Source organism: Mobula birostris, chromosome 9 (assembly GCF_030028105.1).
Source record: "Mobula birostris isolate sMobBir1 chromosome 9, sMobBir1.hap1, whole genome shotgun sequence".
Classification (NCBI taxonomy): domain Eukaryota; kingdom Metazoa; phylum Chordata; class Chondrichthyes; order Myliobatiformes; family Myliobatidae; genus Mobula; species Mobula birostris.
In genome coordinates, this window is record NC_092378.1 from 116033952 (window position 1) to 116056945 (window position 22994).

General features: G+C 41.7%; 1 protein-coding gene across 1 annotated transcript in view; it reads left to right on the forward strand.

The window, feature by feature from the left end:
• slc29a4a (solute carrier family 29 member 4a) overlaps positions 1 to 11592 on the forward strand; it is a 58375-nt gene extending 46783 nt beyond the window's left edge. The window contains exons 9-11 of the mRNA XM_072269509.1: positions 1377 to 1617; positions 6957 to 7129; positions 11169 to 11592. Coding sequence (XP_072125610.1) covers positions 1377 to 1617; positions 6957 to 7099 — 384 coding nt within the window. The 3' untranslated portion in view covers positions 7100 to 7129; positions 11169 to 11592. The remainder of the gene's footprint in view (positions 1 to 1376; positions 1618 to 6956; positions 7130 to 11168) is intronic.
• The last annotated feature ends 11402 nt before the right edge of the window (positions 11593 to 22994 follow it).

Genomic DNA, 22994 nt, shown 5'->3' on the forward strand with positions numbered 1-22994 from the left:
GGGATCTGGTTCGGAGGGGCCGAGGTGTACAAGAAGAATTGGCTGGAGCAGACTGGGAAGCTAAAACAGAAATTGGGACAGCAGGGAGGGCACTCCCTATCGATAATTGGGCAGAGCCTAGTCATCAGGTGTGAGGTGCCCTCAGGGCTGCCGCATGGCCCATTCCCACTCCTCTGGTTTGGGAATCAGCTGAGCTGTCTTCAGGTTCATCTGGAGATCCAGGATGGAGCGGGTCATATGAATCACAACGCACAAGTCCCTGGACAACGGGAGCAAAGTTGCCCCCACTCTGATGACCACCTTTGTGTATGGCTGCATCAGGCCGTGTGTGTGGAACCTAAATACATGGGCACCAAGTACCACCCTGTGCCAAGGTTCTATCTGTCCATGGTGTCGCAAAGGATGGGTCTGCCCTCCGTGCCAGCCAGCTGGACATTGTCGGACTACCTGTCCTCCGTTGAAAGGTTCTTCCAGACCAACACCTTTGACCGAGACCTTGCCTGGCAGACAGTGGAGAAGGGTCCTCCCAGTCATGTCCCTCCTGCATCACTCCCTCATCCCGCTGATCACGGGGTGACCATAGCAGCCAAGAGGCAGCAGCTCACCTCTTTGCGGGCTGTGGGTTTGCAAAGAGGGCCTGGAGAAAGATGCAACGAGGCCTGCGTCGCATTTCATCCTGAGCAGCTGTGTAACAGAGGACTCCCTGATCTGCGGGCTGGTCCCAGGGACACACGTGGAGACAGACATCGCGTGCTGCTGGCAGATCATCAGCTCGGTGAAAGCCGCTCTGTGGTCGGCCCGGGTCTTGTTCATCTACCAGCACGTCGAGATGTCCGTGGAAGAATGCTTTTGACTGGCACTTCCCGGGCTGCAGGAGTGCGTGCTGAGGGATGCGGTGAAGCTTGGTGTGCAGCTCAGAGCGGATGGACCATGGTGTAGGGTTCTTCCCCTACTGGAGAGAGGGGGATAGATGGAAGGAGGATTATTGTAATAGCTAGAATACCACACCAGAGAGTCACATGAGTGTTATTAATGTGTATAAATCAGTATGGAAAACATTGACCATGCGTGTAAAGAATGAAATGGCATTGAACTGTTTATTCCTGTAATTTCTTAAAATTATGAATAGTTTATTTTGTTCAATTAAAAAAAACTCAAACCCCTCTCCACCACTGCCGCCCTGCCCCATCTGTATGTATTCTATACACAGATGTGAATGAGATTGTAATTGAGGCCTGAATTAGTCAGTACTGATGTTGTGCCCTTTTACCATCTCTTGAGCATTGTGAAGTTTGGATGAAAGGAACCTTTCTTTGCATCAGAGGGTGAAATTACGTTCTAACCCTTTTTCATTAGCCCGTTGGTTTCTCTTACAGATCCTTGCAGCTTTACCATACGACTGGAAGGGACTTCACCTCCTGGCCTTTTCCTGCACCCGAGTTATATTCATCCCACTCTTCTTGCTGTGTGTGCTCCCAAGCGACCGGCCGGTTTTCAGCCACCCAGCCTGGCCGTGTGTCTTTTCTTTGCTAATGGGAATTTCGAATGGCTATTTTGGGAGTGTGCCCATGATCTTGGCAGCTGGCAAAGTCAGCCCGGAGCAGAGAGAGCTGGCAGGTAAGCAGCAGCTGCTTCACTTGCATCTGCTTTCTCAGAGTCACCGATAAAAGAAAATTGATTTTGCCATGGCAACCACCATGCCTGCTATTAGAAGCAGCCACTTCAATGTAGGAGAAAAACACTATTACAATTGGATCTCAAGTGGATTTGTGCTACTCTAAACTTGAAAGGTCATCAATTTATTGATTGTTGTTCCTGGCAGTCTTAAATGATTCACTCTGTTCTGCTTGGTCCAGAACCAGCCTGCTTATTTCCTCTGTTTCATATACAGGACCACCACTACAACGAGGCTCAACTGTAGAGTGAAATTAAAGTTGCAAAAACATCTTAGAACATTTCAAACAAGCATTGCTGTTATGGTATCATATTCAAAAATTTATTAGGACAGAAAACCAAAAGCCTGGTCAAAGAGGTGGTCTTATACGAGGAAAAGGATACTTCAGAGAGGGAGAGAAGTTTAGGAAAGTAATTCCAGGACTTAAGGGTATAGCAGCTACAAGCCCTGCAGTCCATAATGGAGCTGTTAAATCCAGGGATTAGCTGAAAACACAGATATAGAGGAGCATGGATTCTTGGAGGATCAATGGTATGGAGATTACAGAGGAAGAGAAGACCATGAAAGAATTTTATAAGAATGATAACAAATTAAAAATTGATGTACAGCTTGACTAGAAGCCAAAGTAGGTCCGTTTTAATAAGGGCGATAGATGAACAGAACAGTGTGAGCTAGGACATGCTGAACAATGATTTAGATGACCTCAAGTTTATCGAGGGAAGAACAAGAGTAAACAGTCAGCAGCTCACTTGAGGAGTCCAATCTATAGACAGCAAAACAGCCGCTGAATTTCAGATGAATTGTGGTAGTGGTAGAGTTGGGTTATGTTTCATGGGCTGCCATGCTCCTCATAGTGGAAGGAAGAGTTGAAGGAACATTTCCATTTCGCAGCAACATTAAACATCTACTTGAAGATTTTGTAGTTAGTTATGTGTTTATAAATTTTACCAAAATAAAAACCTTTCAGATCTGTTGGTTGACCAATTTGAGCAGTTGCAGTTCTCATCTCCAGTCAAGTTTATTGTCATATGTACAAGTAAATGTATGCACAGGACCAATAAAAATCTTATTCGTAACACAGCTTCACAAGCACATTGCATCATACAACCAGCATTCTCAAGAATACATAAATTAAACATAACCTGTACACATTTTTAAAAAAACACAATTAGAAAAAGAAAGTCAATTTTAGTGTAAAGTGATCATAGTGTTGCTAAACTACATTGATCAAGGTTTTGTCAGTTGGTTCAAGAACCAAATGAACGAAGGGAAGTGCAGTAGATGTTCTTGAACCTGATGTTGTTGAACCTCAGGCTCCTGTACCTCCTGACCAACAGTTGCTATAAAAAATAACATGGCCTGGATGGTAAGGATATTTGATGATGGATGTTGTCTTCTTGAAGCAGCATCTCCTATGGGTACTATCACAATAGACATCTTTTGGAGACGCTTTTGGTCAAATGGTCTGCTGGCCGAATGTGGGGCTTGATATTTTATGTGCTGAACATCAAAGGGCAACTCCATATTTACAAAGTGAGGACCACGCTTTCTTTGAAATTACACACAAACATCACATTTCCCGATTCGCACGTACACCACAGACATCCAAGAGAATTTTAATCAGCATTGTCTGGTCTGGGATTCACGGCTTTTTGGAACCCACTGTTCAGAGCTGCACTCCAAATTAAGTCCACAATACATATTCAGATGTGAAGAATAGTGGCCAAAGTCATTTGCTAAATGTAAACGTGCTAATCCCAAAAATCACTCCAAAAGAGTCCATAACTCTCTCGGCTGCTTACTTTGTTGTGTACTTGAGTTGTCATACCAGACCATTACACAACCAGAAGGGATATTTTTAACAGTACACAATTTGAAGGTTGTTGGAGTGTTCACAGACAAGCCAAACCTCCAGAGAGAGTGAAAACACTACCGTGCTTTTCCTTCTGATTGGATCGATGTGCTGGATCTAGAACAGGTCATCCAATATGATAAAGCCCAGGAATTTACATCAGCTGATTCTCTCCACTGCTGATCCCCCAGTGTTGTTCCATTGATAATAAAGAGGCACATGCAGTCTGGAATTTATTATTGAGATACTCGTATCTAAAGACTCAGAGACCGTTCAGTCCCAGATTAAGCACTCCCAATGCAAGGTCCTCCATCAGAATGTTGTTAATGAGGAAATGATTTGCTATGGCTAAAGAATTGCAGGTAATGTATCTACACCAAACTAGAAACTCATTGGCAGTGTGCAACATTCTTTGCACTTTTAAAGAAATATTTTTTTGGATGGAATAGGGTATACAAAAGGTAACAGACCCAGCCCCATCAATTAACACAGATTGGCTGGCCATCTATTGCAATACTGGTTTGGGGAGTTTGCTGTGTTCAATCAATTGTTGCGTTTCCAGCATTACAATAATGTCTGCACTGTAAAATATGATTTGGGACATATACAGAGCTCATAAAAGAGGCCAAAGGAGTTCAAGTCTTCCCTTCAATTTCCTTGGTTTGTAAGTTTACAAAGTCTGTTCAGTGTGTTAATCCTAGTGGCCTGGATGTTGTGATCAGTATTGAGGAAATATTGCTTTCTACAAAGCTGCGGTGCAGCTGCAATGAATTGAATTTTCCCATCCCCTTGTCACTCACTTTTGCCCAATCTCTCACTTAGTGAAGCTGTGGCATCAGGCAGGGTTCTTCCTGATTTGTCCCACCCATTGACCCTTAGCTAAAAGCAAGCTTTTGTTGAGTGTGGGTGATTCGAAAGCATTTAGTCTGTGTTTTATGCTTCTAGGAGTCAAAGAAACCCTCACCATTCACTCTCAAGGTTTACAAAGAAAAAATATTTTCATTCAGTAGGCCATCTATTTTGATAGCTCTCAAGTTCCATTTAAATCTGGGCCCACAGTTCTTACAGGGTCACAATTCTGTGCTTGGGCAATGACAACTGCAGGTGAACAATGCTCAACACCACTCAATGCAGTGGAAGCCCTTGGTCAGAAACCCAACTTTCCTTCAGCTGCATTAATGTTCTTTGAAGATTCGGCATGACATCTAAAACCTTGACGAACATCTATAGGTGTGTGGTGGAGAGTGTATTGACAGGCTGCATCACAGCCTCATATGGAAACACCAATGTCTTTGACTGGAAAATCCTACAAAAGAATAGTGGATTTGTTCCAGTACATCATGAGTAAAGCCCTCCCATCCACTGAACACATCTACATGAAACACTGTCATTGGAAAGCAGCATTCATCATCAGAGATCCCTGCTCAGAGGTTCATGCTCTCTTCGCACTGCTGCCATCAGGTAGAAGGTACAAGAGCCTCAAAGCTCATGCCACCAGATTCAAGAATGGTTACTACCCCTCAGCCATCAGGCTCTTGAATACAAGGGGATAACTGCACTCAACTTCACTTGCTCCATCATTGAAATGTTCCCGCAACAAATGATCTCACGTTCAAGGACTTTATCTCATTATCTCATGTTCTCATTATTTATTGCAAATTATTTATATTGACATTTGCTCAGTTTGTTGTCTTCTGCACTCTGGCTGATCTTTCACTGGTCCTTTATGGCTACTTTCCTACAGATTGGCTGAGTATGCCTACAAGAAAATGAATCTCAGGGTTGTACATGGTGACATAGTTGTACTTTGATAATAAAATTTACCTTGAATTTTTCATCTGAGAAATGGCAATAGAAGCATTGACAGGTGCAGCAGAATATCTGTTTCCAAGACAAAGAATAAACAAATATAAGAGGCAGTTAAAGGTTAAGTTACCTCTGTGTAAAAAAAACTAAGGAGTTGAAATTAGATTAATAAGCCCAATGGTCTCTTTCTGTGGTATAATGTTCTGTGATTCTCTTCTGTCCCTTAGACTTGTGGCTGTAGCAATAGCTCCAGAGTGTCCAGTGCAGAGTAAACCTAAGGCCTGCCTCCAAGTGGATCAGATGCCTGCAGAAGATTTGTGTTCCAAATTCCAGTGATGCAAAGATTGGCATGTTGTCAGAATTGTCATTTATGTTCAGCTGGCGTGAAGCAGATTGCAAAGCTGTACATAAATATTCAGACCAAGTTTATTCTGAGAATGATTTCCATGAAATAATTACATCAGCATGAGTGATGGTTGAGTGACACTCTCCAGGTGGGATTGATAAGGGGAGTGAAAAACTGACTTTAGCTGAAGTTTAACTGATAGCTGTTCTCTTTTCTGGAAGCTTAGACGAGACCGGTTTGATGGATTTCATCCAAAAAGAATCCAAAACAGACATTCTTAAGTTTGCAGTTTCATTTATTTTCTTGGCCATTCTACCATTTTATTGTGAATGCAAGAAAGCAGTGTTTCAAACACTTATACTGTGATTTCTTGAAGCCCAGAGACCCAGGCACTTCAGTTTAAACTATTCTACAGTTGATAAATATTTTAAATGGGCTACAACAAACCAGTATGGGGTGACTGACTCCATAGTGTGAAATATCTTGAATATTTCCAGAGGTGTCTCCCAACCCACACTGGCGTCCAATACAAAGTTAATGCTACTTCAGGACTAATGAGCTCCAACTCATTTTGGCCATTCAGGTTCCATCCCAGAATCTTTTGTCATAATCATCTAAAATACCAAACATTTTAAATTCTGGGCACATTCATCTAATGGGGTTGGCAATTGTGTGCTTGAGTGCAGCTTCAGAATTACAAGCACCCAGAGATCTCTGTTAGCTGTAGGGAAGGCAATGCCAGAAATTGACCAGAAACCAAGAATGAATTCCTCCCCCCATCTTTCCTCTCTTCCCACTCTGACCTTTTGCCTCTTCTCAACTGCCTATTACTTACCCCTGGGTCCCTTCCTCCTTTCCTTTCTCCAATGGTCCACTCTCCTTTCCTATCAGATCCCTTCTTCTCCAGCCTTTCACCTTTCCCACCCACCTGGCCTTCAACTATCACCTTCCACCTAGCTTCCTTCCTCTCCCCCCCCACCTTTTTATTCTGGTGTCTTCCCCTTCCTTCTCAGTCCTGAAGAAATGACTCAGTCCAGAACACCGACTATCTATTCATTTTCATGCATGCTGCCTGGCCTGCTGCGTTCCTCCAGCATTTCGTCTGTGTTGCTATGAATTTTAAAAAGTCAATGCAATGTTGAACCAGAGGTGTGGTAGGTCAACCAAACAGTGTGTTCTGAGCTGGACGAGACTCGTGAAGGATATTGAATGAGATCAGGTTTGTGTGCTGTAGTGACCAGCTGGAAGACATTCATTGTCTCTTCCATTTTTTACAGGTAACACCATGACTGTGTCCTACATGTCTGGACTAACTCTAGGATCGGCAGTGGCCTACGTCACGTTCAGCTTGACCAGTATGTCTCACACTTCATGTATTCACACTGAAACAATCAACAGTTCTTTCACCACAAGACTCTAAACAAAGGCTCTCTTCACAATCTGACTAGGGGTGAGCAAATGTATAGAATTTCAGTTCCATTGACTCTGTGGCTTGGATAAAGACCATAAGACCATAAGGTATAGGAACAGAATTTGGCCATTTGACCCATCGAGTCTGCTCCGCCATTTCATCATGGCTGATCCATTTTCCCTCTCAGCCCCGCCTCCTGCCTTCTCCCAGTATCACTTCATGCCCTTCAAGAATCTATCAACCTCTGCATTAAATATACCCCATGACTTGGCCTCCACAGCTACCAGTGGCAACCAATTCCACAGATTCACCACCCTCTGGCTAAAGAAATTTCTCCTTACCTCCATTCTGAAAGGACGCCCCTCCATTCTGAGGCTGTGTCCTCTGGTCTTAGACTCACCCACCATGGGAAACATCCTCTCCACATCCACTCTATTGAGTCCTTTCAACATTCGATAGATTTCAATGAGGTTACCCATCATTCTTCTGAATTCCAGTGAGTAGAGGCCCAGAGCCATCAAACGCTTCTCATATGATAAGCCTTTCAATCCCAGAAACCTCCTTTAAACCCTCTCCAATATCAGCACATCTTTTCTTAGATAAGGGGCCCAGAACTGCTCACAATACTCCAAGTGAGGCCTCACCAGTGCTTTATAAAGCGTAAACATTACATCCTTGTTTTTACATTCTAGTCTTCTCCAAGTGAACGCTAACATTGCAATTGCCTTCCTCACTACCAACTCAAACTGGAATTTAACATTTAGGGAACCCTGTGCGAGGATTTTCAAGTCCCTTTGCACCTCAGACTTTTGAATTTTCTCTCCATTTAGAAAATAGTCTACTCTTTCATTTCTTCTGCCAAAGTGCATGACCCAACACTTCCCAACACTATATTCCATTTGCCACTTCTTTTCTCAATCTCCTAATCTATCTAAGTCCTTTTGTAGCCTCTCTACTTCCTTAAAACTACCTGCCCTTCCACCTACCTTTGTATTGTCAGCAAACTTGGCCACAAAACCATCAATTCTGTCGTCCAAGTAACTGTCCGCTTAAAAGAAGCAGTGCCAACATAATCCCCTGTAGAACACACTGGTTACTGGCAGCCAACCAGAAAATTCTCCCATTATTCCCACTCCTTGCCTCCTGCCAATCAACAATGTGCTATCCATGCTAATATCTCTCCAGTAATACCATGGGCTATCAACTTGTTAAGCAGCCTCATGTGTGGCACCTTCTTAAAGTCTTCTGAAAATCTATGTACATAACATCCACAGTTTCTCCTTTGTCCGTCCTGCTTGTTATTTCTTCAAAGAATTTCAACATTTTTATCAGGCAAGATTTTCCCTTAAGGAAACCATGCTGACTATGGCCTATTTTATTATGTGCTCCTAAGTATCCTGGTGAAGAGTGGAGTGACAATTGTGATTTTTCATTCCTCTGGAACCATGTCAGAATCAACTATTTCTTGAAAGATCATTACTAATGCCTCCACAGTCTCTTCAGCCACCTCTTTCATAACCCTTGATGTATACTCTCTGGTCCAGGTGGCTTATCTACCTTCAGACCTTTCAGTTTCCCAAGAAACTTCTCCCTAGTTATGGCAACTTCACCCACTTCTGTCCCCTGACACTCTCAAACTTCCGGCATATTGCTAGTGTCCTCCACAGTGAAGACTGATGCAAAATACCTATTAATTTTGTCCACCATGTCCTCATCCCCCCAATACTACCTCTCCAGCAACATTTTCCAGCCATATGATATCTACACTCACCTCTCTTTTACACTTTATGTATCAGAGGAAACTTTTATTATCTTCTTTAATATTATTGGCTATAAAGCTTTGAAGTCCCTACCCAACCCAAACCAAGCTGATCCCCTCCACCATGGAGAGGCTTTTGCAATGTCACTTCCTGTGCAACATGAGCTTTGACAGCCAAGTTCACCTTGGTGTCTGACGTTGTGCTTTATTCCTCAGTTATTTCTTGGGTTTCACTAATCAGCTCGACACTTCATCTTCTGACCACTGGTTCAGGCATTTCCAGTTGAGCCACGAGACTGAATGTAAAAAACCCTCCAGTTCACTGTTTCCACAAGGTTTATGTTAATGCTAATTATATTAATTTGTTCCTACATAACATTTAAGGCATAGTAAGGAATAGCAGTGTTTGCTGCCAACAAGGGGAGCACATGGGCTCCTTGCAGGCAATGGTGGAAATCGAATCCCGATCGGTAATGGCTAGCGCTATCAAGCAATCTCTGTTGAACAGAGATGAGGAGGGATTTCTTTAGCTAGGGTTGGTAAATCTGTGGGATTCACTGCCACAGATGGTTGTGGAAGCCAAGTCATATTGAAAACAGAGGTTGACGGGTTTCAGATTAGTAAGAGCGTCAAAGGTTGTGGGGAGAAGGTAGGAGAATGGAGTTGATTGGGAAAATAAATCAGCCATGATCAAATGGCAGAGCAGACTTGATGGGCGAATGGCCTAATTCTTCTCCTATGTCCTAAGGTCTTATGGTCTTCATTTCACTCAGGCCAGTTTCAGTCCTAATCTGACATTCAGCATTGACCACAATAAATGTAGCTATCTAGGTTCAAAACTATGAAAGACTTTGGAAAAGTAAATTAGCAGAAACTACTTCCCACGGCATTAGGATAGTTGTCCAATGAAGCAGAGATGGCATGAGGAAAAATAGTTACACAGTGAGGTGTTACAGTCTGGTGTTCACTGCCTGTTACGGGGCAGAAGCAAATTAACTCATAACATTCAAAGGGGAATTGGAGGACTTCATGAAAGATAAGATTTATAGCGCTATTGGAAAAAGGGAAGGAGAGTCAGATGCGTTGGATTGTTCTTATAAAGAGCTGACACAAGCGCAATGGGTACAGTGCCTCTCTGCCTCCTGTTCCATTTCATTTTGTGCTTTTATGTCTTTAGATTTCAGAGATTAGTGCAAAACCATCCTAAAATATTCATGATTTAGAACTTTACTAACTTAAAATTATCTGTTTATGTCACTTCAACAAACAATGTACTTTTATCAATTATTCAGTGTGTCTTCCCATAATCCATCCAGATATGCAAAATCATATTCTCTTAAGAGAAATGTCTCTGAAATCCATTCTCTCTCTCCGAATTGTTCTCCCCTGAAGGTGCTGACATGCTGGTGAGCAGCTCCATTCTCCTGAGAGCTGTCAATGTTTTCTGAATGCCTTCCGGGAGGTTTTATCACAAGACCTCCTGTTTAAAATCATCTCTGCCCACCCACACTCTCTATATTGGATATCTGAATGCCCCTCATCAAATAGGTTCATGTCAGCCAGATGTAAGATGCTCGACTCTTTTCCTGATGTTATGATTCTTGATTATCAAAATCATCATGTATTTACTCAGGGGTCTTTGATGAATCTTTTGTGCTACCGGTTAAACACAATACCAAAAGACATATGCTATTTAAATAACAAGCTAATAAGTTGAACACAAGATAGAGCAAGACAGACACCAAATTGTTTTACAGCTAAATTTAAATAGTGTCTCTACAAACAACAGGTACAGAATTCTTCCTAAATCAGGGTGTGTGTTGGAAAGTTCCACGTGTACTGTCCCAGCTACTAGATGTGTGTTTGTTCATCTGATATTTAGGTGCAGATTCAACGCTTACTTTCAAAAGGTAATTTGATCAATAATTGAAGAAAAATACAAGGCTTTGAGAGAGGATAAGGGATACTATTAAGTGGTTGGCACGATAACACAGAGATTGTGGGCAGAAGGGCCTGTTCCAGGGCTGAACTCTTCCAGATTCTATTAGATAGCTTTAGGAAGATCCAGGACTGGCACGATATGCTAAATGGCCACTTTCTATATTGTATTTCTGACTGGGCATAACCTAAAAAGATAAATGACCATCCCTTCATCTATTAAAACTATGCCATGATATCTTACTGTGTATTCAGTAAATGATGGAATCATCCATCATGAAAGTGATGTGTAGATTCAACCGGAAAGAAATTATAATAAATTATGTGCAAGGATTCTCCTGTGATTGGTGTGCATTAAGGTGTGGTTATTTTCCCTTGCAGGGTAAATGAAGAAATACTAAGGGATATTTAATTCGTCCTACAGAAACATTGCTTGTTGCGTGCCATCTCAGGCTCATAGACTGCTTTCCCCAATCTGTCTGGAGCTTCCTTTAGGCTGTGCTTGTCCTCTAGGATTAGATGGGATCTTCAGCGAGGACAAGAAGTGTTTGAAGATGCCTCAGGAAGAAAGGTCACTCATTGAAATCACGGATAGTCTTTTCAGCATCCTAAAACTTTATCTTAGAGTGCCTGATCATTACCATTTTACCATTTTTTTGTCGACTATTTTACAGTTTGTATGTCCACCTACAGAAGAACTCCTTTCTTCTTGGTAACTGAATCTAGCCTGGAAGAAGTGAGGGAGAAAGTTGTAATTTTGCGATATAATATTTGGTGGTATTTTCCACAGGAGGTTAATTGGCTTAAACAGCAAGTCTTTTGATCCATTGTGATTTCTTGATGACTGTGTTAGTATACCTGCACAGTATTTCTAAAAAAAAAATCACCAGAATTAGGCTCCGTATATTCATCAGATGCATTTACATATGGTTTTATTTTGTTCTATAATATTTGAGTGGAGACTGTCAATCATGATTATGGACATAGTGAGACTCCCATTGTTCATTTACATTTACAGTGTAGCTAAACTCTTACCTGGTAACAGTAAGTATACAAGTTTTAATGCTTCATTATTCAATGAATGATGGGGTGTACCCCCATATCAAACAGGAGGAATACCTGTCATTCTTTCTCAGCCCATTAAATATACTTATGTAAAGAATTTTTCTGCAATTCATCCTCAAGGAGTTCTTTCCCACGTTAGTAAGTTTTGAGGACCACAACATCACATTAAAGTCCTATCTTCTTTCATTGAAGCTAAATGCATGCATGAAAGATAACCTAGGTTATGCTGTGAGAAAGATGAACTAAGACCACACCAGTTAGTGATGCTGCCTTACAGCTCCGGAACCAGTAAGCCGGGATCAGTCCTGACCTCAGACGTTGTCTGTATGCAACTTGCTCATTCACCCTGTGACCAGATGAGTGGCCCTTGGGTGTTTTGGTTTTCTCTCGCATCCCAAACACATGTTGGTAGACTCACCTCTGTAAGTTCCCTCTTCATGCAGGAAAGTGACAAAAATAATCCAAGCATAGTTGGTGGGCATGTGAATGGAAGCAAGTTGCAAGAATCCTGGGAAATAAGGAGGGACTTGGATGGGAATGATGGGATTGCTCTACTAAGAGCCTATTATGGTCCTGATGGACGAAATGGCCTCTTTCTGTGTCATAATGAGTAAGAACAAGAGTGGGAGGAGCTTAAATATATTAAAAAAACGCAGGTGTAAGAAATCTAATGAAAGGTAGAAAACACTCAGCAGGTCAGGCAGCATCTAGGGAAAGGGAAACGCAATTAGTGCTTCAGGCCTGAGACCATCCAGCGGAACTCAGTGAGAAAGGGCATATCTGGAGCATTAGCATCAACAGGGTTTGATTGGCCTAAAGGTCTCTTTCTGTGGTGCACATTCAATGGCTGAAAAATTGTCTATAGGTATTACTTCATCCTTGAAGTCTATGACCTGACAAGGTTAAAATTTGACACTGGATTAAACATTTTATGAAATATACAACTGAGATCTTTTAAGGAGCCGGCTAAAATCCTGTTATTACAGTATAATCATTCCGTTCAAATATAAACACTAACAGCTTACCTGTAATACTTTTTAGAGGTAATAAACTGTAAATGTCTCCCCGTCTCTGATGCTTTGAAAATAGAACTAAGCCTGAAGTAGCAATTCTTATATACCCTTTGCTCATGACTCTCAAACAAAGCTCAAAACCCTGAGTCAAGCTAGAAGCTGAAGTTTCTGACAGTTCGGTCTAATGGTCACCCCCTTCCTGGAATACTCAAAGAAACAGAAATGGGCCTTTCAACCCCACAAGCCTGATCTTCATTTACTTCTTAAACCTCAAAGTTGGAAGACAACTAAAGTCCATGCAAAGTTGAACATGATAGTCTAAGCTAATACTGCTGTTAGATCCCAAACAGTTCTATTTATTTATTTATTGGGATAAAGGTGGAATAGGCCCTCCCGGCCCGTCAAGCCACACCATCCAGCAACACTGATTTAACCCTAGCCTAACCACAGGACAATTAACCTACTAACTGGCATGCCTTTGGACTATGGGAGGAACTGGAACGCCTGGAGAAAGCCCATGTATTCCACGAGGAGGAGGACGCACAAACTTCTTACAACTTACGCTGACAATGAACTCCGAACTCTGATGCCCAAACCTTCAGTTGTCTAGCGCTAACTGCTACGCTATGGGGGTCTATGGAACCCCTTGAAGACTCATGTTATTATCCGATTTAATTGAGTATCTCTTAGATAGCTCCTGTGGTTGTACTTAATAATTTTTTTCAAAATTGTAACGAGTTGGGAATCATTGTAGGCAGAATAACACCTCTGAAAACAAGTGTTGCAAATTGGCTGAGATAAAGCCGGGAGACAGATTTTTGTCCCTAAGATTGTGCTGCATTGTCTGAGAGGGGCTCCTCACATCTACAATTGCCTTGTGTAAGGAGACCACTGGAGGGGCCTTGGTGAAACCTTTGGTTGCACTTTCAAATGGGTGCAGAAGTACCAGCAGCCCACTGTCCTCCCTCACTTGTGTTTAACTCCATTAACTTTAATAGTGCCAATGACCAAGATAAATTTGTACCCCCTTTAAATTGTAAGTACATGGGTTACACTACTATTCTGTGCCAAATCTTGTTGTGTGTCATCTTGCCTTGTGCCTTGAGGTAAAAGACATAATATATAGTGCCAAAATTGGAGTGACATTTAACATACTAGTGTTGACATGGGTTTCAGATTTTATGTATGGTTAATGTTCCCATGCGGTCTCGTGGAGGAAAATGGCATTGGGACATTTAAGAATGCAAACACGAGGAAATCTGCAGATGCTGGAAATAAAGCAACACACACAAAAACTGGCTGGAAGTAAGTCCTGACGAAGGGTCTTGGCCCGAAATGTCGACTGTACCTCTTCCTATAGAGGCTGCCTGGCCTGCTGCGTTCACCAGCATTTTTTGCATGTGTTGGGGCACTTAAGGGTTAGTTGGATATGTTATATGAGGGAAACGTGAATGCAGTACTATACATAGGGTGAAGTGAAGCAAGATCTTGCAGAGCGTAAACACCAGCATAGACCTCTTGTGCCAAATGGCCTTTTTCTGTGCTGCAAACTAATAGTATTTGTGCTTACAGTGAATATAGAAATACTGTGTTATTGATCTTAGTTTCAGCTAAGTATTAGCCAATTCTGATTATACAGTTCCACTGTGAGCCAAAGAGCCCATCTACTTGTGACTGGACCATGAAATATAAGTGCTTGCCCTTGACTAAGCATGCAGTGATCACCACAGCAAAGACACTGTAAGACCAGAAGACATAGGGACAGAATTAGGCCATTTGGCCCATCATTCCGTCATGGCTGATTTATTATCCCTCTCAACCCCATTCTCCTGCCTTTGCTCCGTAACTTTGAAATGTTGAAGGGGATAGGGAATCCATGTATTGGCTGGGCCTGGAAATCTCCAGTTTTACTGGAGATGAAGCCAAAATGACTTTTTCTTCTCTCTTTTAAATGATTTGTGATACACTTAAAACTAACACAGGCAGAAAACATTAGATTAATCTCCTTTGATACCAGCTTCAATATTTATTTGACATTTGAAAAATTTAAGAGTGGTATTCTAGCTGATTCTACTACTGAGTTAATTCCAGTTACGTTTTATTAGTTAGTAGTAGTGAGTGATTGTTGCTGTCTTTAGAAGTAGAGTGTGCCTTGTACTTTATTATGAAGTATTAACAAAAGGGGAGTTTATAGGAGATGGTTGTTGATGATTGTGCTGCTTTGATACTGAGTAGATACTAGGTTGCACAGAACACCCAGTTATATACCCCAGTCAATAAAATGCAATAAATTGCTCCTGTTATGCCTCTGGCAGGTCTCAGATGCCCATGTCCCTTGTACCCTTCCTGGTGAGACTTCTCAAGTTTCCAATCCTTTGTCTTTCACACTTGGTCTCCACACCAGTACTAACAAAATGTCCAGTTCATGAGAGCTGAGCATCAGAGCTCTATATTGCTATTGTCACCACCCCTGAGTGTATTGGTATCATTGACTTTGCCCTGCCATTTAAAATTAAGTGCAATGCAAAGCTGGCATTGAAGTCTTTCCAATGGTTAACATCCAAATTGCACTTGCAAAGATTGGTGACCCTTCGGATTAATGGCAAACCACTTTGACTAAAGGCCTCTGAAAGATAACACTTACATATTCAATAGTTCAATAGTTCCATTTAATATCAGAGAATATGTACAATATACAACCTGAATTTTTTATTCTTCGCAGACATCCACAAAAACTGAAGAATGCCCCAAAGAAGGAGTGACAGTAAAAATGTTACAGCCCCAAAGCCTCCCTACTCCCTCCCCACAGACAAGCAGCAGCAAAGCAACAACCCTCCCCCACCCTCATTTACTTCAGCAAAAAGCATCAGCCTCCACCCACCAAACAAACGCCCTCCAAGAAAGACCATGATCTGCAGTACCACAATAGCTAATTGTTCACCTGATAATTCAATATAGCACAGTCTCTCTCTCTCTCTCCTCTCCACCCCCCCCCAATAATGCTGATTTACGGTGTTAAGCTCTGTTGTGTTGCTTTATTCTGAGTTCTCTGACTTGAGAATTGACAACAAACTCTTCCCAACCAACAAAAGAAAGAGAGAGAGTGCATGATTCACCGATTACAGAGCCCTCCAACAGCTGATACGCAGTTCCTGATGTTCCATTTTCTCCTGCCACACTGGCAGCACCAGCATTGAATCGGCTCGTCCACAGAGCGCAAAGCCTCGGAATCCCAAAGGCATGCTCGTGTGCTAGACCATGTCCTTGGGATATTGAAAAACAGCTGGTCAGTGAGCCCCAGAAGCAGGTCCCATCGCTGTCTGAGTGTAGCTCTAAGTCAGGGTCTTCGATAGAACCCCATCCACCTTGAAAAGGGAGACGATAAAGGTAGAAATTAAGCTGTTTCTGCAGACAAACTCGAAGAAGTCATTGTCGAGCACTATTGTAGCTCCGCCCACATGATGATCCTTGTGCTAGCTCCTAGTAGACTTCCCCAAAGCTCCTCGATAAAGTTCAGTTCAATTTGACCACTCATAATCAATATTTCCACATATATTTTCCCAGCAGTCAGTTTATGCATTGGTTCTGCATTCTTCAGGTTAATTGTGAAGCCAGTGTTGTGAATCCAAATTTCACCAGCTGATTTTAATTTTAGTTTTATGCAACAATAAGACGAGGTTTAAGAGAGGTTTGGATAAATACATGGATGGGAGGGGTATGGGGGCTACGGTCCAGGTGTGGGTTGATGGTGCTAGGCAGAATATCAGTTTGGCTTGTTCTGTGCTGTAATGCTCTACGACTGATGAAATACGCCAGTTATACCTTAACATTTGTAGAGATGACCAAAGCTTGTAACCAAAATAGGTTACAGTTCACCCTTGTTTGAATTCACTTTATAGTCGACAGGGTATACATTACAACATCAAGTAGAACAGAATCTATTACATATCCTTATTCCCAGATGTTCAAAATTGTTTGTACATCATGTTGTAAATACACCCTCTGCCAGCTGCCTACACCTCCCAATTTCTGGCCTCTTGAATTGTGTCAGAATGAGCAAGAACTTCTCTGGATGACTGTAATTGGTTTCCAAACTGCTTGAATGCATCATCCAAAAATGTAAATGTAGACTAATTATCTTCAACCCTATAGAACTTCTGTACAAATCTAACAATCGTTTAGCTTTGTTTTCATGTTTTCAGAGATTCTTTTGTAGTTTTACTTCAGATTTGAATAATTAAGGAAGTGGGAATTTGAACAAAATATTACTCACTATTTTTATAAGGAGTATTAAAATCCACAGAAGTTCTGAGGCGACCTTTATTCTGATTAATGTCCAACTTTTCTTGACAACCTTGTTAAGAAATTGTCACAATCCGTTTGTTTTTCTTTTGGGCACCTCCTCCTTGCTGTGAGAGACAGTGCTAACAGGACAAAAGACAAATAAAATGTTCCTATTGAGAAGCATCTGTAATATGCAGATAGCTTGTGTTTGGAAAAGAATGTGTGTGCCTGGAACTTGTTGGGATTCTGGGCTTCAAGTCTATATCTGTTGTGGAGAAAATGATTGAGATCAGTCAGCCATGACGCTATCAGTGTATTATGTGACCATTAAAAAGTGTCTTGGTGTTTTCTCTCCCTAATGGTCCCTACCTATCTGACAGGATCTCCTGGCCTTGCAATCAAATCCATAGTTTCTATGCAAATAGAAGAATTGTATCAGTAATTCTTTTAGCCTCTATACCAACAGGCACCTTCATGGTGCTATATTCTTACTGAGTGAAACGTGTTGGAGAATTTTTCATGTTTGAATTAATTTTCTTAATGTTATATACTTTTGTTAATGTATGATGGAATGGAAAAGTGGGACCAATGGAGGTTTATGTGAAGATGGAGGCAGGTTTTTGTAGAGAAACATTGTCCTTTTGTTAATGGGATGAAAAGTTTGAGCCTGTTCATTCTGTTCAAAATGGCAACATAATATTTTCTTAGTGAGCAGAAAGTAAACTGGTGGAAGAACTCAACACTTTAAGCCAGTGGTCCTCAACCACCGGGCCGCGAGGAAGCGATGTGATTTGGTGAGTCAGCTGCACCTTTCCTCATTCCCTGTCACGCACTGTTGAACTTGAACACCCCCCCGACCCCCATCGGCAGGTCTGCAAGAATATTGTCAATATTAAACCGGTCCACGGTGCAAAAAGGTTGGGGACCCCTGCTTTAAGCAACATCTGTAAAGGCAAAGGGATGTTTCGGGTCAAGACCTTGCATCAGTACTGATAAAAGATTCTGATCCAAATTGTCAATCATCCCTTTGCTTTCACAGACGCTGTGTGGCCTGCTATTTCTCCCTCTGGTTTATCTTTTTTCTCCAGACTCCAGCATCTGCAGTCTTCTGTGACTCCAGTATTTTTCAATGCTTTTTCCTGGTTTCACTGACACACTGAGAAAGAACGCCAGCGACATCTGGTGGCTCCAATAAAAACACCAACAACAAACATATTATGTATTCCAAGGCCAATTGTATTTCAAGGAAGTACATAATAGTTGTTTTGCTAAAGCCTGGTGAGTGAAATTTCTTCAGGTTGAAATTTATTTAGTTTAGGATATTAAAAGAAACTATTCAAACCTACAGTGCTAAAGGGGTTAATAGGAACCCAACAGTACTGTTGAATTTGTAAGATTTGTTTTTGTATTTCTGTGCACTCTTTTGCTGATAATAAACACAGAGCAATGTTGGAAAAACTAGATTTACTGGCAGCTTAATTGTCATATTACAATCACAATTTTGGTTCTTCATAAAATGATCTCATCACTGTACTGGCCTACAATTCAAAGTCTGTTAATTGATGAAGATTGATTGAAAGTAATTGTCTTAATGACTGTTGCAATCCTTTGACGTTTTGTGGCTTTTCTGTCTATTGTCATAGCAACCAGTGCATGTGCATTACTAAGCCACAAGAGTAATTCAATTGCTTGCCATCTAAGAAATAAAAAGCCCATGTACTGTTCTCATTTGAACTTTAGTTTACTTGCAAAGTTTTATACAAGACAATCACCCAGCACCAAATGAAAACAGAGTAACACACACAAAATGTTGGAGGAACTCAGCATGTCATGCAGCATCCAGTGAAAAGACTAAACAGCAGTCGTTTCGGGCCAAGCTCCTTCATCAGGACTGATTGAAACAGATTTGTTACTGCAGTAACCAAGTTACTTGCCCATGGCGACATCTTTAGATCCCACTAAATATTGTCTTCCTGTTACGCTGTTGGTGTTTAGGGCAGTGATGAAGGTCCTTCATCTCTGGAGGAGTTCAGGGCTTCCTTCATTGTGTCTGTAGCTTCCTCGATTTTCACTACTGTCAGTCGTCTAAGTCCTGGCTGGGCACCCAGATGTAGAAGGATTCTTCATTGCTGTTTCCATAACAATTTTGTTTTACCAGTGAGGGTTGTTAGCCCTGAGCTGAACCCCCAAACCTGGAGGACCGGTGGACCACTCTTAGTCTGGCCTCTATCCTTTGACCTGTTTGGCATGGGAGACCAAAGCATAAAGCCCTGACTCCAGCCAACATAGCTCTCTGGATCATTGAGGCACACAAGCCTCCAAGCTACAAGGTTGTGGTCCTCTTGGAGAACTAAATATTGACGAGTATTAAATGTCAGATGTTCCAAAATACAAGCATGCTAAAGCCTTTCTTAAATAATGTTAAAACCCAAACACTGAGCATCTGAGCCTCTCATAAAGGGGGAAGAAAGTCCAGGCCATTTGGTCTCTCCATTGCGAACACAGAAGCTGTTTAGAGATGAAGTCAAGGGAAGTAAGAGCATAGACAAGATAATGAAATGAGAAGGAAGCTTGCTGGAACATTATGAAGTGTATGAGAACCAATTAGAAGTGACAAATGGACGAGATAATACAATTTCATTTCATCAAATTAAATGTCACTCCTACCTCATTGCTGTCAATTTGCAGGCTGGAGCATTCACATGACAGCTCCATTTCATGTCTGAAGGATGACGTCACCTAATACAACGTAAAGTTGATTCTATTATCTTGCAAAAGCAAGCTGAAAAATAAAGGGATTGACTAGAACTGGCTTCCTATCATATGATATTGGAAACTACAAATTAGATTGCTTTTTTAAGGGGGTTTCACAATAAACAGCTGTGAATACAGCATTTTTAAATTCAGGGTACACATTCTCAATCAGTCTGTTGATTTTTACCTCCCTCTTTTCAGGTGGGGGAAGAAAGAATTTACCTTCTGCTTTCACAGTGATGGTCTGCTGACCCTGTCAGAATATACAGGCTGTCACATCGAAGTATTTCAAAGTTCAATGTTCAATGTGAAGTTCAAAGTAAATCTAGTATCAAAGTATGTATATGCTACCATATACTACCCGGAAATTTGTTTTCTTTCAAACATTTACAGGAAAAACGAAATACAATAGAATTTTATGTAAAACCATACATACGCAAAGACTGACAAACACCAATGTGCAAAAGAAGACAAACTGTGCAATTAAAAATAATATGGAGAACGAGTTTTAAAGAGTTCTTGAGAAGTATTGAACTTCATTACAGCTGTACCGCTAGTTAATGGTTGTGTGTGTGGTGACTGATTACCCAGTCAACCAATTGAGATGCTTGGCACGCCAGATTCAAGATTCAGGTCCATTTATTATCAAAGAATGTGTAAGTTATACAACCTTGAGAGTTGCTTGCTCACAGGTAGCCACAAAGCAAGAAACCTGAAAGAACCTAATTAAATAGAAGAGTAAAAATAGAAGACCAACACTCGATGCACAAGAGAAAGATAAAAAAATGAAAATCATGCAAACAATTGAAGCGAACAACAGCATTCCGAACCAAAATTGATTTCTCAGATCTAATTCCCGGAGCAGCCCAGAATAGGTTCAAAGCCTCGCTGATCAGTTCATCTTATTAGTGGGCACGGAGCACAGCAGCCGGGGCCAGTCCTCATAGTCTCAGCGCTATGGAGGAGGATGAGCGAAATCAGCTCCCAGGGCTATCCAACCTTGCAGTTGGGCCACTTGTATGGGCACTGAACATCCTCACCCCGGGCCCTGACTTCTCCTCTTGGTGCCCAGAGCAATCCAACCTCACTCCAGGGCCAGATGTACGGGCATTGGAACTCCATCTGCAACTTACCATCTTGGCTCATGCCCCAAACTTGGCTCACCATCACTCGCCCCTTCACTGTTTGCAGAGATAATTTAACACAATTTACCTCAGAAAAGGTATTTTTAGTGATGTTTTTAATCATATTTCTTAGCTTTTTGATCACCAGAAACCTGACACTCGTGTTCGGTAGCGCCATCTTAACTGGAAGATGTGCTCTTTTTGACACAAAAAGTACGATGCTGGGATGATGAACCCCAACAGCAATCAGTTTTGTACAGAATACATTCCTTCTATATCTCTTCTATTTATGCTGGCTGCTTACTGCAGCTGCCTGTAATGCTCCTCCTACAGTCTAGTCACCCTTAATAATGTGTAGGGACTGATATTTAAATCATGAGAGATCTCCCACAGATTAGTCAAGAAAGTTCCTGACATAGTCATTCTCGTAGAATCCAAGTTGGCAAGTAACGTACCAGACTTACCAATCATAACTCCCAGGCATGTCCTATCTTATTACCATGACAGGTCAACCAGAGGCCATGCCAGACTGAGGCACGGGCCGAAGGAAATTAAATCCATTAAATTCAAGCCAAAAGACCATAAGACCATGAGACACATAGTGATTCTTGAAAGATCACTACTAATGCCTGCACAATTTCTTCAGCTAGCTCCTTCAGAACACTGGGGTGTAGTCCATCTGGTCCAGGTGACTGATCTACCTTCAGATGTTGCAGTTTCCCAAAAACTTTCTCCTTAGTAATAGCAACTACATTCACATCTGCCACCTGACACTCTTGAATTTTTGGCATACTGCTGGTGACTTCCACAATGAAGCAAATCATCCCTCTTAGTGTACTCTTCCAATCAGCTTCGGCCAACTCCTCTCTCATGCCTCTATGCCTTTACTGTACTGTAATACTGATATATCTGATTTTTGTTTCTCCTTCTCTTCTGATCCTATGTCTTTTCTTTCTAATGATTTGATTTCATTTTTTACTAAGAGAGCCACCCCACTTCCTCTGCCTACCTGCCTATCCTTTCAATGCAATGTGTATCCCTGAATTTTAAGCTCCCAACTATGGTATTCTTTCAGCCATGACTCAATGATGCCCACAACGTCATACCTGCCAATCTCTAACTGCACTAAAAGATCATCTATCTTATTTCGTATACTATGCACATTCAAATATAACATCTTCAGTATTGTATTAATCAACTTTTTAATTTCAAATTCTTACCCCTTTCTAAACTACACTTTGCATCTACTTGTATACCAGCTGCACCATGCTCTGCCCTATTACTCTGGTTCACATGCCCCTGCCAAATCACCCCCCCAACAACTCTAGCAAACCTGTCCACATGGAAATTGTTTCCCCTCGAGTTCCGATGTTATCTGTCCTTTTCTTCCCCAGAAGAGATCCCAATAATCCAGAAATCTGAAACCCTCGCCCCTGCACCAGTTCCTCAAACCCTTTGAAGTCTTGTCACATCAGGGCATACATGGACAATAAAACTTTCTCCTGATTAACCTTTCCCTCAATCCTTCATATTGAGTGAGAATTGGAAGAAAGACCGAATGTAGCAAAAGAACAGGATATATTCTGGGTTAGAACATAGAATGATACAGCACATTAATGGGCTCTTCGACCCATGATGTTGTGCCGATCTATACGAACCTAGTCCATGCTCAGTCTGGATCTTCCCTGCCTCGTAACCCATAACCCTCCATTTGTATTTCATCCATGTGCCTATCTAAGAGTCTTTTAAATGTCCTTGGATGTTAAGCTCCCAACTATGATCTTCTTTCATAGGTCGAATCTTAAAATTGGAGCCCAGCATCTTCTGTAGAAGGGCCGGCTGGTGGCGTAGTGGCATCAGCGCCGGACTTTGGAGCAAAGACTCCCGAGTTCGAATCCAGCCAGCTCCCTTGCACGCTTTCCATCCATGCTGGGTTGAGCGTCGAACTAGCAACTCGGCCTCGTAAA